Raw genomic sequence first — 15,985 nt, 5'->3', positions numbered from 1 at the left:
GTGAGTGTGTTCACCTGATTGCTCGGTCCCAGGCAGTGTCATGGATCTGTAACACAGAACCAAGACTCCTGCCTGTATTGCTCTCTCAAGCTGAACGCATCACCACAAAGCCAGAACTCTCCCCTGGCAAAAGAATTGCAAAAGTAACGTGCCAGAGACAGAGAGACAGACAGACAGACAGACAGACAGACAGACAGACAGACAGACAGACAGACAGACAGACAGACAGACAGACAGCTTAAGAGTTCAGTGGGTTGTAATGAGATAGGTTAGTTGAGGAAGAATAGTCCTAAGCTGTAAGTGGACTTATGTAAGAGACTGTTTCGTCATAATGCGGGTATGGTTATGTGTCGACGATCCAGTCATCAATCCATATCTCCTGTCAAGACTGGAATAAAAATCAATCAATAACAGGAAAGCTAAGAAATTCATCTCTCTCTCTCTCTCTTCCCCCCCCTCCTTCGTCTGACAGACAAGTACACACAAACCGTAAAAGCCATAGCAACAACACTATCCATCTAAATTACAAAGTTGGAAATCATGTGTATTTACGATACAAAGCCTTAGCACCTGCACAACTTTTATCTGTTAATCTCATCAGTATGGCAATTTCTTGCTCCTGCTCTCACGGTAACCATTAGCAACGCTGTTTCTGTGTCAACAGTAAAGTCAGGAGGACAGCCCCAGCTGTTGCAACTATTGGCTCTCTGTAAGCAGCCATTGGCCAGCTCCACCTAAGTGAATGGATGGCTTGCTTCTATCAATAATGCATGTTAGTTTATCTTTGGTGCATTCTTAAGTTCATTTCTACGTGGGCGCCTGCCGAGAGGACAGCCTGATTACAGCTCGGACACTGGAAGAAGTGGAAAACGTTTTTAGTGAGTAATACCACTTTTTAATGGCTGTTTGGAGAATGATTATTTGTAGCATTACTACATTGAAGTGAATAAACTAGGATAGATGCAGCAAGGTAGTTAATGATCTTATTTCAGACAGATTATAGAAAAAGCTCAGCTAATGTCTCTCAGCCTGTAAAATAAAGAATAAACTTAAACCTTAACATTCTGATAACTTAGGCCTTTGTGCGTTCTGCACAAAGAGAGTTTAGTTGTTTTATGAACGCTGTTACCGTATTCTTGAAAGTATCTACGTCTGTATCTCTTCTCTTCCTTAAAGCTACAGACTTAATATGAAAAATGTCTAATAAGTTTGTCTCCTAAGCACAACATCTGTGCATTACAAATTTGCTGTGTTGATGAACCTTGTGCAACAGTATTTTTTAACTTCAAATGTGTTAATGACATTAACAAAACTGGGTCGAGAAAGACTGCTGTTTTTGTTGCAAACCAAATCTGCTAACAATAGACCTTGATAATGTGCTAATTTATTTAAGAAGCAACGTTTTGGTCACTGATGACCTTCTTCAGGCATGAAGAAGGTCATCAGTGATCGAAACGTTGCTTCTCCTTCAATGAATCTACTCCTGTACCGTGCAGTTCGGCAGTGTGCGAGAGTATTATTTTATTATTGATGATCACTGGTTTGCATACTCTTCAGCTTTTATTCTAGGTGTTCGAAAGTTTTTCTCAACAATTATCATTTAGCACAAGTGCAAAAATGGACAATGTCGGGGGGTTGACATTTTAACTAAATTAGAAATTGTATAGTTGAGATTGAGAACCCAGGAATGTAAGACATTACAGCACAACTGCTGAGTGAAATAATCTTGTTTTATCATATTTAGAGGGGCAGGTAATACATTGAGTGGAGTCTAAAATGGAGCTGATGGGGTCCACTATGACGGCCACCTACGCCCGTCCCAGAACCAGCCACTTCCTCCCTGCCATCTCTACCATGGCGTCCAGCTACCGCAGCACCCAGCCTCCCTTGGCCATGAACGCCGGTGCCAGCCAATGGCGGACCACCAACGGATACTTCAGGGCCAGCAGCGCCGTCCCTTCCATCGCCGCCGCGCCGAGGGAAAACATGGAGATGGCCCGCGCCAAGACCATGTTCTACCCGTCCAACCGGACCGCGCTGAACACCCGCTACACGCCGGACGACTGGTTCAAGTCCAACAACAGCAACTACCGCGAGTCGGAGTCGTCGCGGAACAGCGCCGAGCGGCTGAGGCGGGACACCATCCGGCTCATGCAGGACAAGGAGCAGCTGACCCGCCGCAGCCAGGAGAACACCAGCAAGAACATCGGGGAGCGCCTCACCGACATCACCTTCTGGAGGTCCGAGCTCCATCACGAGATCGACAACATGGTGACCGAGATAGCGGCGCTCTCCGAGGTCAAGAGGAGGCTGGAGAGGGCCCTGGCCGAGACCGAGGGACCCTTGCAGGTAGAGCACTGGGGGTGTGGGAATAGACAGTACTAATAATTGACAAAGTGACACCATTGGGTTCTACAGACGTAAATGAAGCCTATTGTTCAGCAATTTCAAATCCGCCATCTTTCTATATCGCGTCATATCGCGTCATGTCCTATGACACCGGAAATGAATGCTATTGGTTGGGTAGCTTGTCAATCAAGAGCGGGGGCGGGGAATGGATGCTATTGGTTGTGTAGCTTGTCAATCAAATCATCCCGCCCCTCCTAGAGCATACCCTACTTTATCATCAATTTTAAAATAAATGGGACCATAATTTACCAAAACGCATATCATGGTGATTGAAAGAAGACTTTAAACTAGCGAGTCTTTCAGCAAATGTGAACTAAGCTGGGGACAGTGGTGTAAAGTAACTAAGTGCATTTACTCAAGTGCTGTGCTTAAGTACAATTTCGAGGTACTTTTACTTTACTGGAGTATTTCAAATTGTCTATACTTTTACTTCTACTCCACTACATCTCAGAGGCAAATATTGTACTTTTACTCCACTAATTATTTGAAAACTTTAGTTACTAGTTACTTTGCAGATATAAATTAAGTTTCAAAACATACATTAACCACTTTAGCCCTGTTTTATACCTGGACTATTTGAACATAACCAATCTACAAGCTCACAATGCGTCACATCACAACGTGTTGTGACTTTTACTTTTGGTACTTTAAGTTCATTTTGTTACCAATACTTTTGTACTTTGACTCAAGTAATGTTTTATTCCAGACTTTTACTTGTAACAGAGTACTTCTACATTGCAGTATTGATACTTTTACTTAGGTAAAACATTTGAGTACTTGTTCCACTACTGACAGGGGATGACAATGATACATTAAAAGGCGCGTAGACTACAGACGTGTCAGCACACATAATTATACTATCCAGTGACACCCTTATAATTAATTTCTGATGTTGGTATTATTCGGATGATTAATAATTCACAGAGCAGGATAGAACAGTCATTTAATCAGTTCATGAGCCACGGCCTACCAAGCAATAATGTGCAATCAAGTCTGACCAATCACATTCACGGGGCCACAAACCCAAACAGAATTCAGGACCATGGACAGTGAACCACAGATCCACAACAAAAATTAATAAATAAAAGGAATGGGCTAAAGAATTTAGGGTATTCAGGTTTTCTTTCCTTGCAGCCAGACTATTGATTTCACTAAGACATTATGTGAAATGAGGTCACACCCTCTCTATAGTTGAAGGTCTCTGCACTGAAATCACCTGGTGTACTGTGTGATGCTGACCTACATGGTACATTATTGAACACTATTGCCGACACTAAACGGTCCTTCGCAGCTCTTAAAAGACGAAGCGGCCTTCATTCACCCATCCTCTTAATTAGGTGACGTTATGCCCTACTCAGGTTACCAGACAGCCTTCCACAGAAAGCACCAGCATTGTAGTCCAGACTGTCCCCAGGGAGATGCTGGGGACATAACATGTTGTTGAGGAGGATGCATGATTGGACACAGAAAAGGCTACTGTTTTCCGTGCTTTAAAAGCGTAAAACAACCCGTAAAACGTCATTTTCTAATGCACAAGTTTTTGAGTCGGGAAATGGAATAATGACCCAATCGGGAAATTGAGTCATTATTCCAAAATCGAAACTAAACTTTGGAAAATGATTAGCAGTAATGTAAAGTATATGTGAGGTAGAACATGCAACAACACCAGTATATGGTCCAGTAAGACCAAGATCATGTAAAATATGAATATGAATGCCTAGTGGTCCAGGCGCATACCACATACGCTGGTAATCCAGCTTGACAGCATGTCGCGGGTTCGACTCCCTATCTCGACGACCTTTGCTGTGTGTCTCCCCCCCATCTCTCTCCCCATTTCCTGTCAGCCTACTGTCCTGTCAAATAAAGGCATTACATTTTTTTTTTTTTTTTAAATCGTTAAAATATGAATTGTAAAATAGTGCAGCAGTAAACTAAACTTACATTTTTACTTCCATTTTATTGTCAAGTTTACAGACATAAAAGAGAGGAGGAAATTGTTTCATGTAATAACTTACACACATTGCAATTCAAAAGATAATCATAAGAAATGGGAAAATGTAAACTGACAAAATGTCAATAATCTCTTGTGCACGTAAGAGACATCACTTAGTGGGAGACATCAAGTATGTAGGCTATTAATTGTGTGGAAAAGGAGTAATCACAGACATATACGGTGACAGTGCCAATGTTACGGCCTGTGTCGCCCAAGACCAACATGGTGACAGGGCTCAGCGCCTGTTCGCGCCTTTTCAGCAGTTCGTTCAGACATGTGTCTATTTTATTGGTCTATTAACTCTAAGAAAAGACCCAGACAAAATGTGTTCACGACCAAGAGGTCACTGAGGTCAGAGGTCAGGGCCCACTGGCCTCCGGAGACCCTGGAAAGCACTAGCATACTGACTGGTCACTTGCTCCCTCTCTCCCAGAGTGCTTTGCAGCAAAAGAGGTAGAGTCAGCTGGATCTGTTTGCAGATCTCGTGACATGCAGTGGCGTAAAGTAACCAAATACATTTACTCAAGTACTGTACTTAAGTACAATTATTTATAAGTATACATGATGTGATACGATGAGCATCACGGTGAAAGTCAACCTGGACAGGGCAGGGCAGAGGTATCACAGACTGTCAGAAGCCAAGTCATGTGGCCTGGCCATGCCAAATGCCTGGAGGTATTTGCAGTGGTGTAAAGTAACTAAGTACATTTACTCAAGTGCTGTACAATTTTGTGTTTTTTTTTTTTTTACTTTACTGGAGTATTTCCAGTTTTCAGTACTTTTTCTTCAACTCAACTACATCTCAGAGGCAAATATTATACTTTTACACCACTACACTTATTTGAAAACTGTACTTACTTACTTTGTAGATATAGATTATTACAACAAAACCACTTCAGCCGTACAGTATATACATTTTGGCCATTTTCAAAAGATTGTTATACATTATACAAGTACATTTTGATACCAATACTTTTGTACTTTTACAGTAAATTTTGAATTCCGGACTTTTACTTAACAAAGTATTTCTACATTGCAGTATTGATACTTTTCATAACAAAACAATTGGAGTACTTTTTCCACCACTGACATGGACAACACTATAGACTAGGATCAGGTGGCGGGAGGTGTTCTCAGGGATATCAAAAGTGAACTGAAACAGAATAGAAGTGAAGAGTCACGCCAACTAGGGCAAGCATGAGCAACAGTTCAAACTCAAGCGGGTAGCTCCCGCTCTGACATATGAAGCCTGTGTAGAAGTGACTTAGACCTGCATGCTCTCCTAATAGGCCAGCAGGGGGCGACTCGACCGGTTGCAAAAAGAAGTCTGATTGTATAAACAGACATCTGATGAGAAAATTCCCCCACTTCACACTTGATATATTTCTTCCGAAAATAATTTCTAATGGGTTCTTCATTTCTAGTTTTAAATCTTTAATACAGCATGATGTTGTGATTGACAAGTTACAACCACGGCGTTGAGGATATGAGGCATAGTAATGCGTATATCCACCTTCTCGTACAAATATGAATATGTCTGGCTGCTAATAATATCCATGATGGTGATAGTCAAATTCCAAGATGGTGACGGTCAAAAAATGCCAAACTCAAGGCTTCAAAACTCAAACCAATGGGTATAACGTCATGGTTCACTGCGACCAATATTTACAGTCTATGTTCAAAACACAGCAAAACATGTAAGAGTGGACTAAGCCAATATAACGTAATAGCAACGTTAAATTTGGGTTTTAGGTGATTTTTTAACCTCTTAGACTTGTGAGCTTGTCGATCGGCTATTTTCAGCAAAAGTTTTCCCCACAATACGGATGCTGGGGGTATAAGTGGTTGAAGGAGCTCTGATGGGGTTACCTGGAATTCTGTGGACACACACAGCTTGTCTCAAGATATATTTTGCCACAATTTCTTTGTCAACAGGTGGCCCAAGAGTGTCTCTACCACAGAGAGAGGCGGATGTTCATCGATCTGGTGCACGATGGCGTGGAGAAAGACCTCATCAGGGTAATGCCGAAGCATTGGTGCAATGCATTGATTCTCAAACTTGTTTATTTCAAGGGCCGCCAGTTTGGTATGCGTTATAAGGGCCACACAATATGGGTCCATTCGGTTCCACTTGTACACTCTTGGAGTTACAAGCCTATTACCTATTATTTAGCTGGGGGACCCTGTAGATTAGAAACACCTCAAGGACCCCTGGGGGACTTTGAGAACCACTGGTGTAATACACTAGGTGATGGTGAGCTCATCTTTAGATAACACTTTATGCCCTGTTCCCCCCCCCCCCTGTGCTGGAGGTAGGAAGTGGAAGTCATCAAGTCCTGCCAGGAGAGGATGAGACGTCATCTAGACAGAGCTATTGCTCAGCTGGCGTGAGTATATCTACAATATTATTGTAATAACAGGTACAACAGGTACCTTTTTATGCCCCTGAGCCCATTCCAAAGTCTAGTGGAGTGCAGTGGAGTTGAATGGTAAATATTTTTACAAATGTATTTTTGCACCAACATTGATCATGACCGCTGTGTGGGTTAACTCAGGTCAAACCGAGCGGCGCAGCACGAGCTGGAGAGAGACCTGAGTGACAAAGTGTCGGCTCACAGGATCGACAACAGGTGTCATCATCTGAGGAACTCTTCAGACGGGATTAGCTACTACAGAGGCATCGACAGACTAGACCCCTCGTAAGTTTGCCGCTCAACCTCTTAAACCCCATATGCTTCACTCAAAGCCCCCACGAGTCTATACTAGGCCCAATCTTTTTTCAGCTCTACATTGCTTTGCCTAAAATACCAGATCTAAAAGCTCACCATACATTTCAACACATTGTGTGCTTACTGCTTACTGAGAATTTGCCTATTTTCACCTATGACAGACTAGGGATGCAACTTCAGGATGATGTCTTTTTGTGTAGGACAACTCAGAAGTGATCTCCGCCATGAGTTCCTACTGAAGATTGCCAATATGTTTGCATTGAGTTTTACGAAAATAGTGTGGCACATAAAGGCTTATGATATTCACACGTGCTCACACGCTCAACTAATATAAATTAATGTTCATAATATCTTCATAATTTATGACTGAGATATTAACGGTGTAATAGATTGAAAATCCTATAGCAAAAAAGCATTGGAAATGTGGTGAAGCAAACCATTTTTTACTTATGTAATAGCATATCTTCAAGCTCATAAGGCATTGCAGTGGTGCAAGACACGGTGTGCAACCACATATAAATCAGTCTCTGTCTGTCTGTCTGTCTGTCTGTCTCTCTCTCCATCCCTCTCTCCGGCTGTCTCTCTCTGTTTCTGTCTGTCCGTCTGTCCGTCTGTCCGTCTGTCTGTCTGTCTGTCTCTCTCTCTCTCTCTCTGTCTGTCTCTCTCTCTCTCTCTCTCTCTGTCAGGCTGTCTCTGCCAGACTCCTGGTCCAAGTTCACGGATGATAACATCCTGCTGTCGCAGAGCGAGCGGTCGGCCTCCCACAAGCTGCGGGACGAGATCGAGATCCTCCTGAACGCCACGTCCAACGAGATGTGGAACCAGTTCAACAACGTCAACGTGTCCTTCACCAACCGCATATCGGAGACCGCCGATGCCAAGAACAGCCTGCAGACCCACCTGGCCAAGGTGACTGACTGTCCTTTTTTGAGCTTTTTAGCCAGAAGCTCATCATGGCCTCATTCATATCTTTGGCCTTGTTGTTGTTTTTGGTGGTCATCTGGTGGAAACCTTCACTGAACCTCTGCCAGTGGCTAAGTAGATTTTCTGTTTAATGGGAGATCATGTGAGAGTTTCGGGAATTGTTCCTTGCTACTTTATACCCACCCCACCCCCAACAACACTGCCCACCCACCCCAAACATACCAGTGCTATAATTAGCACCCTCCGCCCTAATTGCGTTACAGATCGAGTCATGCACACTAACCCAGAAACACTGTTAACTGTTGGGACACTCCCAAAAATAATCTCTTAAGCAGTGGACCCAAAATAGCTCCTTTATTGTTTGCTCTATCTGTTGTACACTGGATCCCATTGTTATGAGGGGTTAAATTGTGTGCATGCGGCCACAGGCTGAATCTACATCAGCTGTTGCTGGACGGACTTATCAGCAGTGACAGTTGTGATGTGAGACACACCATCTTTAATAATAAGCCTCAGTCACTAAGGAGTTCTAAAGGAGCGCTGGTCGTTCTCTGGAATTGCATTACATCCAATGTGTTTGGAAAGAGGAGGACATTGTGTTACAGTGTGAGTGTGCAGGTTGTGTGCCAAAAGCATAACTGAGGTGGCAGTACCGGCAGATATACAAAATTGTAATGCCCCCCAACCCCAAGACCCCATAGAGTTTTTGATTCATGTAGAAGATAAGATATGTGGTTAATACGGAACTTAACAACTAAGAGGAAAGAATCCTCACCTAACATTCCCATATGGCAAAGCTACGGAAAGAAATACATCTTTCCAAACATATGAACATCATCTGATTCTGCAGCTGATACCACAGCTGAACTGCAGTCAGCATCATGAATGATGATTCACAACAACAACAACAACAACAACAACAACAACAACAACAGTATGGGTCAGATGTCAGTCAATGACTGACATCTGACAGACATCTGACAGACATCTGACCCATACTGCTTCCTTCCTCTCATCCAGACCCTGCAGGAGATCTTCCAGACAGAGATGCTGATAGAGTCTCTGAACAAGGCCCTGCGTGACAAGGAGTGTCCGCTGAAGGTGGCCCAGACCAGGCTGGAGGAGAGGACCCGCAGGCCCAACGTGGAGCTCTGCAGGGACAACCCACACCACAGGTGTGTCTGCTGTTCTTGCATTTAAAAGAATACTTTATTTGTTGTTGTTCCATTAGTACACTCTCTGGGTTAGAGACCCGTAAGGGTCCATTAGGTTCCTATAACTATCATCAGCTGGGGACCTTCCGGAACCCATTCAAGACCCCCAGAATAGGGATGGTAGTTAATAAAACATCAACTGATGCACAACCTTGGGCACATCGTAAGTGTTGTTTCCTGGAGTCACTGGGTGTTTGGGGTCTTGCAACAGACACCCTCCTCCAGGCGACCCGACCGAGGCTGATCAGACCCCGGGCTGTGTCCAAGTGGCATGCTACTGCCCCCACTGTCTCTTGGGGGTAGTTAGAGAGAGTGCTAATTGGGGGTTAGTTAGCCTGGCACTAGCCAGACTGACAACGCGGATCCACTCACACGTGGCAGCTTGTGAGTGAATCCACGGCATCAGTCCAGCCGATGCCAGGCCAGGTTAGGTGAGATGCTACCAGCTGGTGTTGGCGACACTAGGAGGCTCTAGGCCATACAATTATGCATGGGCTACTGGCAGCCCGGGGGCCACATGCGGCCCCCATCTTCACTTAATGCGGCCCGCGGGTTAATATCGGATTACTGATATATTATTGATTATTGAATTCCAAACATGCAAACAAGACCCGCTTTAATAAATTCATTCTATATTAGTAGCTTAATGACTAGTATTAAAATATTCTATCTATCTAATCTATTGTCTTTTTTTATGTCCAATGTATTTGTATTTAAGTTCATAAAGTTAACATAGGTATAACTAAATGCATTTGAAATTAAATAAAGATGTTACTTTTCAGGATTCCAATTCAAAAATAGCACAAAAGAAAATCTGGATTCTAATTCAAAGATAGCAAAAAAAGTAGATCTACAAGCTCAAAACGCGTTGCACCATGACGCATTTTGAGCTTGTAGATCGGCTATTTTTGCTACTTTTGTGTGACATAGAATGGCGAAAAAAGTTAAAATACAGAGAGACAGTACATGCAATGTGGCCCTCTGGAGTGAGTGTGGAAATATAGTGGCCCTCTCCATCATCAAAGTTGCCCACCCCTGCTCTAGGCACTAGGCACTCCGGGCACTCCGGGCCTGGCACATGGCTTCAAATTATCGACACAAGATTCCATAGTTTCTCCTGAACCTAGACATTCCTGATCTTTCTAGTGTCACTGAAAGTCTTGCTGGAAATCTTCCAGATGAAATCTTAGATAAAAACAAGGCCCTCACAACCTCTACCCTCTCTGTCCCCATGCACGTTCAGACTGGTGGGTGAGGTGCGTGAGATCGAGGACACCATCCACAGACTGCGGGACCGGCTGATGGAGGCGGAGAACGCCCTGCAGGTCCTGGTGAAGACCAAGATCACCCTGGAGCACGACCTGTCCGTCAAGGCCAACTCACTCTTCCTGGACCAGGAGAAGTGCATGAGCATGAGGAAGAGCTTCCCCAGCACGCCACGCCTGGTGGGCTTCACCTAAAGACCAAGTGACCCCTGCATTATGCAAACCATGCACCAATAGAATCCTCAGTGTTAATTTAGACTCTTAAAAATGGACCCAAATGAACCCAAATGGACACTAAAGTCCTCAGTGTACCTCGTAAGATCCCTTAGATCTTAAGTTACCACTTAAGCCCTATTTTGTGTCACAGAGAAAAAATAGCTGATCTAGATCACAACGGCTTGCATGCGTTGTTAGCTTGTAGATGGACTAGTTTCGTTGTTTTGAAAAGGTGGCATGTATTTAATAACATGCATGCCAAAAATATGGACGCCAGGTTGACAGTGGTCAAATTAACACTGAGGATTTTTTAATGTGTGGGTGGACAAACGTGAATTAATTATGGAATAAGTTCTGAACGTTTCGGAATAGGGTTCACACAGGTGCTTGAAATCTTTGAATATACTTGAATTTTAATGTTATTTCCAAGATGAAAATGCTTGAAAATTGTTTAATTGGTGTAGGTAACAATTCTGATATTACGTGCTATGCATTTATCTTTCAATATCCATCTAGTACATCCTCACACAGGAAACCGGAAGACTCGCCCCAAAACACGCTCACCCCCATTTCTTTTTCGTGGACCAGCGGTTCTTGTATTCTTGTATTTGTTTAACTGAGGATAAGGTTAGAAATAAGTTTGGGGTTAGCCATAGGTTTTGCCACCGTTTTAATGAGGTTACGTTTAGGAATAAGGTTAGGTTTAGGCATAGTTTAGGCCTACTGAGGTTACATTTAGGAATACCTCGTGAATACCGCCGGATTTGCCCCGGGGCGTTTTGGTATTCCCTCACACAAAGTGTAGTAACGTACAAGAAGAATGTGGCTTTTGAAATGGATGGTGCTTAATTAAAATTGTGGAAAACAAAAATCACTGCACATTGAAGGTGCTTGAAAGGTGCTTGTTGTAAATGTGACTTTTTTTCAGAACCTGTATGAATTCTATACTTTGGAGGGTAATGACGAACATTACATACAGAAGAATTGACCACATTGCTGTTGGTATCAACATCCAAGTGAAAATAAACCACCGATTAGATCAGCTATGAATGCTACTCAAATGTACTCATCAATGAATGTATGTTTTTTTTTACCAATGTATTCTACATTATTCATCGAGGAAATAATTTGGTGTCGTTACGAATAGATATTTCAAAGTCTTTAATCAACAACCAACATCAGTGGAGGCCTCCAAAAATGTCTCCACAATAACTGCCTGTGCATGCAGATAAAACACAACTATAAAACAGTTCCCTTTCCTATCCAAGTAAGGACATTTTTGCATGGTACTGTAGTTTAAGTACACTGCATAGTAGTAAATATTACCACTGAATATGAATAATTGTGCTGGGATTGAAGAGTGTTTACACTTGAAATCAACACATTCATAGCCCGATTCATCACTGATGCTTAAACGCAGTACAGCCCTCATAACAAGCATGTGATCTCCTAGCTCTATCATCCTACTGGTCTACAAGTTGATGAATCATGTGTTGACAGCTTTCTATCAAAAAGTGTTGAAAACGTACTTTAGGGGCCAACGGTGAAAGGTGAGTGTCAATATTAGCTTTGACTTAATCATGAGCAAACACTAGCTTAATTATCCCTGGTATTTTAGTCAAGAGGAAAAAAATTAAACCTTTCCCAGAGCCAGTATTCTGCAATGGTAACCGTATGGTATATAAACAGTTGGTCTACAAGACTAAATGGAAACGGTTCCAAATTTGATGGAACCAATTCCGGTTCCTCAATGTTGGTTCCGGATCATTCCCAACCCTAAGTGCGTCGCCTTGTGAGCTTGTAGATGTACAGTAGATGCTATAATTTCTACACGTCAGCACCGCCGCACGACAGAGTACAAATCAGGCCTGTCCCCTCCCCCCCAACTCCATGTACAGCTGTGTTGTGTCTTCTGTAAGTAGCTTGTCCATCCCCATAGTATTCTGTGTTTGCTTGAGGTTACATGGGGATGGAGAGGGTGGGGAGGGGGGGCTCATCCCCAAGTAGGCCCTGGGCCAGTGAAATACAAACATCAGTCCTGGTAGTAGCAGATGTGACAGCAAGCCTTCAAACAAACACCCTGAATTAGCTCCTGCAACACTGGAGAGCAAGACAAACACATACTTTTACACACACACACACACACACACACACACACACACACACACACACACACACACACACACACACACACACACACACACACGGCACGGGACACATGCACGCACACACACACACAAGCATCTTTGATAGCTTAATTTGCACAGATCTGTCAGCGTTTCACTGACCCGAGCGTCACCTTTGTTAAGCGCTGACATGTAAAGCGGGGGGACGCGCACCGGGGGGCTTTCAAGTGTGAAGTCAAGGGTTCAGATTTAACAGATGCTCTTTGCCTTGAGCTTACACTGAGGTTCTTGGGGAGCGACACACAACTTTGGCTATGACACATCCATTCACTGCATTTTTACCGAAAGGAAGAGTTGTACAATCTGCATCATTAATGAAACCCCACACCCATCCTTAAAGGCCGACATTAATCATTTCTTAGTCAGGTCCATTCTGTCCCCTGCACACTCTCCTATTGTCTCTTCATGTGACTGCGTATATATCTTATACAGGATCCAGTGGTGGAAAAAGTACTCAAACTTTGTACAGTACTTAAGTAAATGTACTTAGCTACTTTACACCACTGGGACAGTCTTATACAATGTTTAATTCATGGCTGGTGCACACACCAAAGTCCACACACTCAAGTATGTATGGAGTATATGCATTGATTTTCATTCAGCAAACTACGCACCCTCTTGAGTGGGTCCTGACCCACTGTTTGGCTAACTACAAGAAGAAACTTTGGGAGGCTCTACGGTGACCCGACATCTCGGTTTGTTGGGGATTATTCCACCTTCAAGCTGGGTGTCCCAAAGAATATCCTGGTTTTCACCACAATTAAAATACAAGTTCTTGTTGTCAGCACTTACTTATCATGTTCTGTTTTGTAGTAAGGTGCAGTCATAGGTGTGCTCAAAGTGAATATAATTGCCCCCATCTGGATTTAAAAAAATACATGTGCGGCTGTGCTCATATAAGTAGATGAACGTGCATGTACGTGTATGCATCTGTTCATCTGTCATGGTTTGTGTGCTTGAAAATATGGTCACCCCTTGTGTTGTCGTAAGGAAGGGTTAGCAAGCAGCATCAGTCTATAACCCAGGAGGGAACCTCACCTCAAACGCTCTGCATTTCTCTATCTCAGTCCCACACGTTCTACACACTGGTAAGACAAGAAAAATGATAACAAACCAGAGCAAACGCGAGGAGGACTGTAAAGATAGAACACTCTTATCGCAGGTGACATTCCTGCCTTTCAAGTGTGTGTGTGTGTGTGTGTGTGTGGGGGGGGGGGGGTGCCCGTGTGTGAAACTTGCACTTTGACTCAGGCGTAACATTTTACAGTTGTATGCAAAGTCATGTTTGTTCCGGACACACACACACACACACACACACACACACACACACACACACACACACACACACACACACACACACACACACACACACACACACACACACACACACACACACACACACACACACGCATACACACAGTCACACACCCGCACACACACAGTTGTTGTGCAAACACCTTAAAGCGATTGACTGCGACCTGTCCCAGAACAAATACATGGGAGGAAGAGGCTCTGCCCTGGAAGGTTTTGAGTGTGCACGTGTGTGCGTGCGTGCGTGCGTGCGTGCATGTGTCAGTATTGTGGAGACAGGCCCCTGTTGTCTACCTTAGATCATAAGACTCCCTTCTTTCATCACTTCCAAATTAAACACACTGACAGACGCCAATCAAATGAGGTTTTACCCCCTCTCTCCGTCTCCCCCTCTCTCCCTCTCCCTCTCTCTCTCTCTCTCATGAACCCAAACATTCCTATTCTGGGATAAACATTAGGCAAAAATAACAGATCTACAAGATCACAATGCGTTGCAATGCGCCATGTTGTGTGAGCCTGTACATCAGCTGTTTTTGGCGAAGATATTTGAGATGTAGAAGGGGGAAAAAAGGAGGGGGGGGGGGGATTGTATACAACCTCTGGTCAACAAAGTATGTAGAGTTTAAGCGGTACATTTTTCTATCCTTGGACAAGATGCATTGTATACGTGTGTGTGTGTGTGTGTGTGTGTGTGTGTGTGTGTGTGTGTGTGTGTGTGTGTGTGTGTGTGTGTGTGTGTGTGTGTGTGTGTGTGTGTGTGTGTGTGTGTGTGTGTGTGTGCGCACAATCCAAAAAGACTTCTCATTTGCAGATAGTTAGAGGCCTCTCTCTGGGGGCGGACGCAAATAGACCCCCCCCCCCTAAAAGACCACCCTCCTCCCCAACCCTCTGCATACAGGGAATGTACTCTGGAATTCTCCCCACAGTCCAAGCATATCTGCTAGTTTATTTTTATCCCAATCTCTCGTTATAGATGCCCTGTGGCCCCCCATGTATTTGATGTCTTTTCGACAGGCCATTCTAAAGAGCCGATGGCATGCTGCTCAGTGAAGACCCTGCAAAACGCTGTGGTATATTGACACACAATGTCAACTCTCTCACCCAAACACGTGGCTGACGTTCTAATTGCACTCTAATCCGTATTGCACTTGGCTCGGTTTTACTTTCCCATTCGCCCATCTCCCCTTCGAGTACTATAAACCTGAAGTACTCTGTCTGCGTCCAGATCAGTTGGCACCAATTAAGACAAAAGCCATTAAACATCCTGGGCGCAGGCAGCATGGTCCCTTCTTTTCCCACAACTACAGCAAATAAGGTAATTGAAAAACACGTGATTATGGGGAAATGTCCCATTTGGTTCCCAAATGAGGGGTGCTCTGCTCAGATGATCAGCTTAATGTGCTACAGTGTTTGCTCACTCAACAGTAAACTAACCAGCATACAGTATAAGAGTACAGGGTATCTGCACATTTCTGAAGTGACACTTTAAGGACTTTTAAGGCCTTTTTGATACCAAATTGGCAAAATGTGTCAAATGTTATGTAAGAAAGAGGCAAACATTGTGAAAATAGCCAATCTACAAGTTCACAAACGCATTGCAAGGTGTGTGGTTTGGCTATTTTCGCAGGAACCGAGTCAAACTAAATGTAATGCCTACAATTCCAAGTGCTTGTCAGGGTGGGGGGGTGCCCACTTCAAAAATGATTATTTTGGGGGGTCGCGGCCTGGAAAGTTTGCC

General features: G+C 43.7%; 1 protein-coding gene across 1 annotated transcript; it reads left to right on the top strand.

Annotated features, from left to right (window-relative positions):
• Positions 1 to 1,776: 1,776 nt before the first annotated feature.
• On the top strand, positions 1,777 to 10,729 carry tekt3 (tektin 3; the record flags this gene model as incomplete). The annotated part of the gene is made up of 7 exons (XM_084078642.1): positions 1,777 to 2,349; positions 6,338 to 6,421; positions 6,719 to 6,789; positions 6,958 to 7,101; positions 7,818 to 8,040; positions 9,076 to 9,230; positions 10,513 to 10,729. The coding sequence occupies 7 exons, from the start codon at positions 1,777 to 1,779 to the stop codon at positions 10,727 to 10,729; spliced, it is 1,467 nt and encodes a 488-aa protein (XP_083934768.1).
• Positions 10,730 to 15,985: the final 5,256 nt, after the last annotated feature.

Source organism: Gymnoscopelus microlampas (genome assembly GCF_963454915.1).
Source record: "Gymnoscopelus microlampas genome assembly, chromosome: 14".
Taxonomy (NCBI): domain Eukaryota; kingdom Metazoa; phylum Chordata; class Actinopteri; order Myctophiformes; family Myctophidae; genus Gymnoscopelus; species Gymnoscopelus microlampas.
The sequence above is the reverse complement of the archived record's forward strand: the minus strand, read 5'-3'. Positions and strand labels throughout refer to the sequence as shown.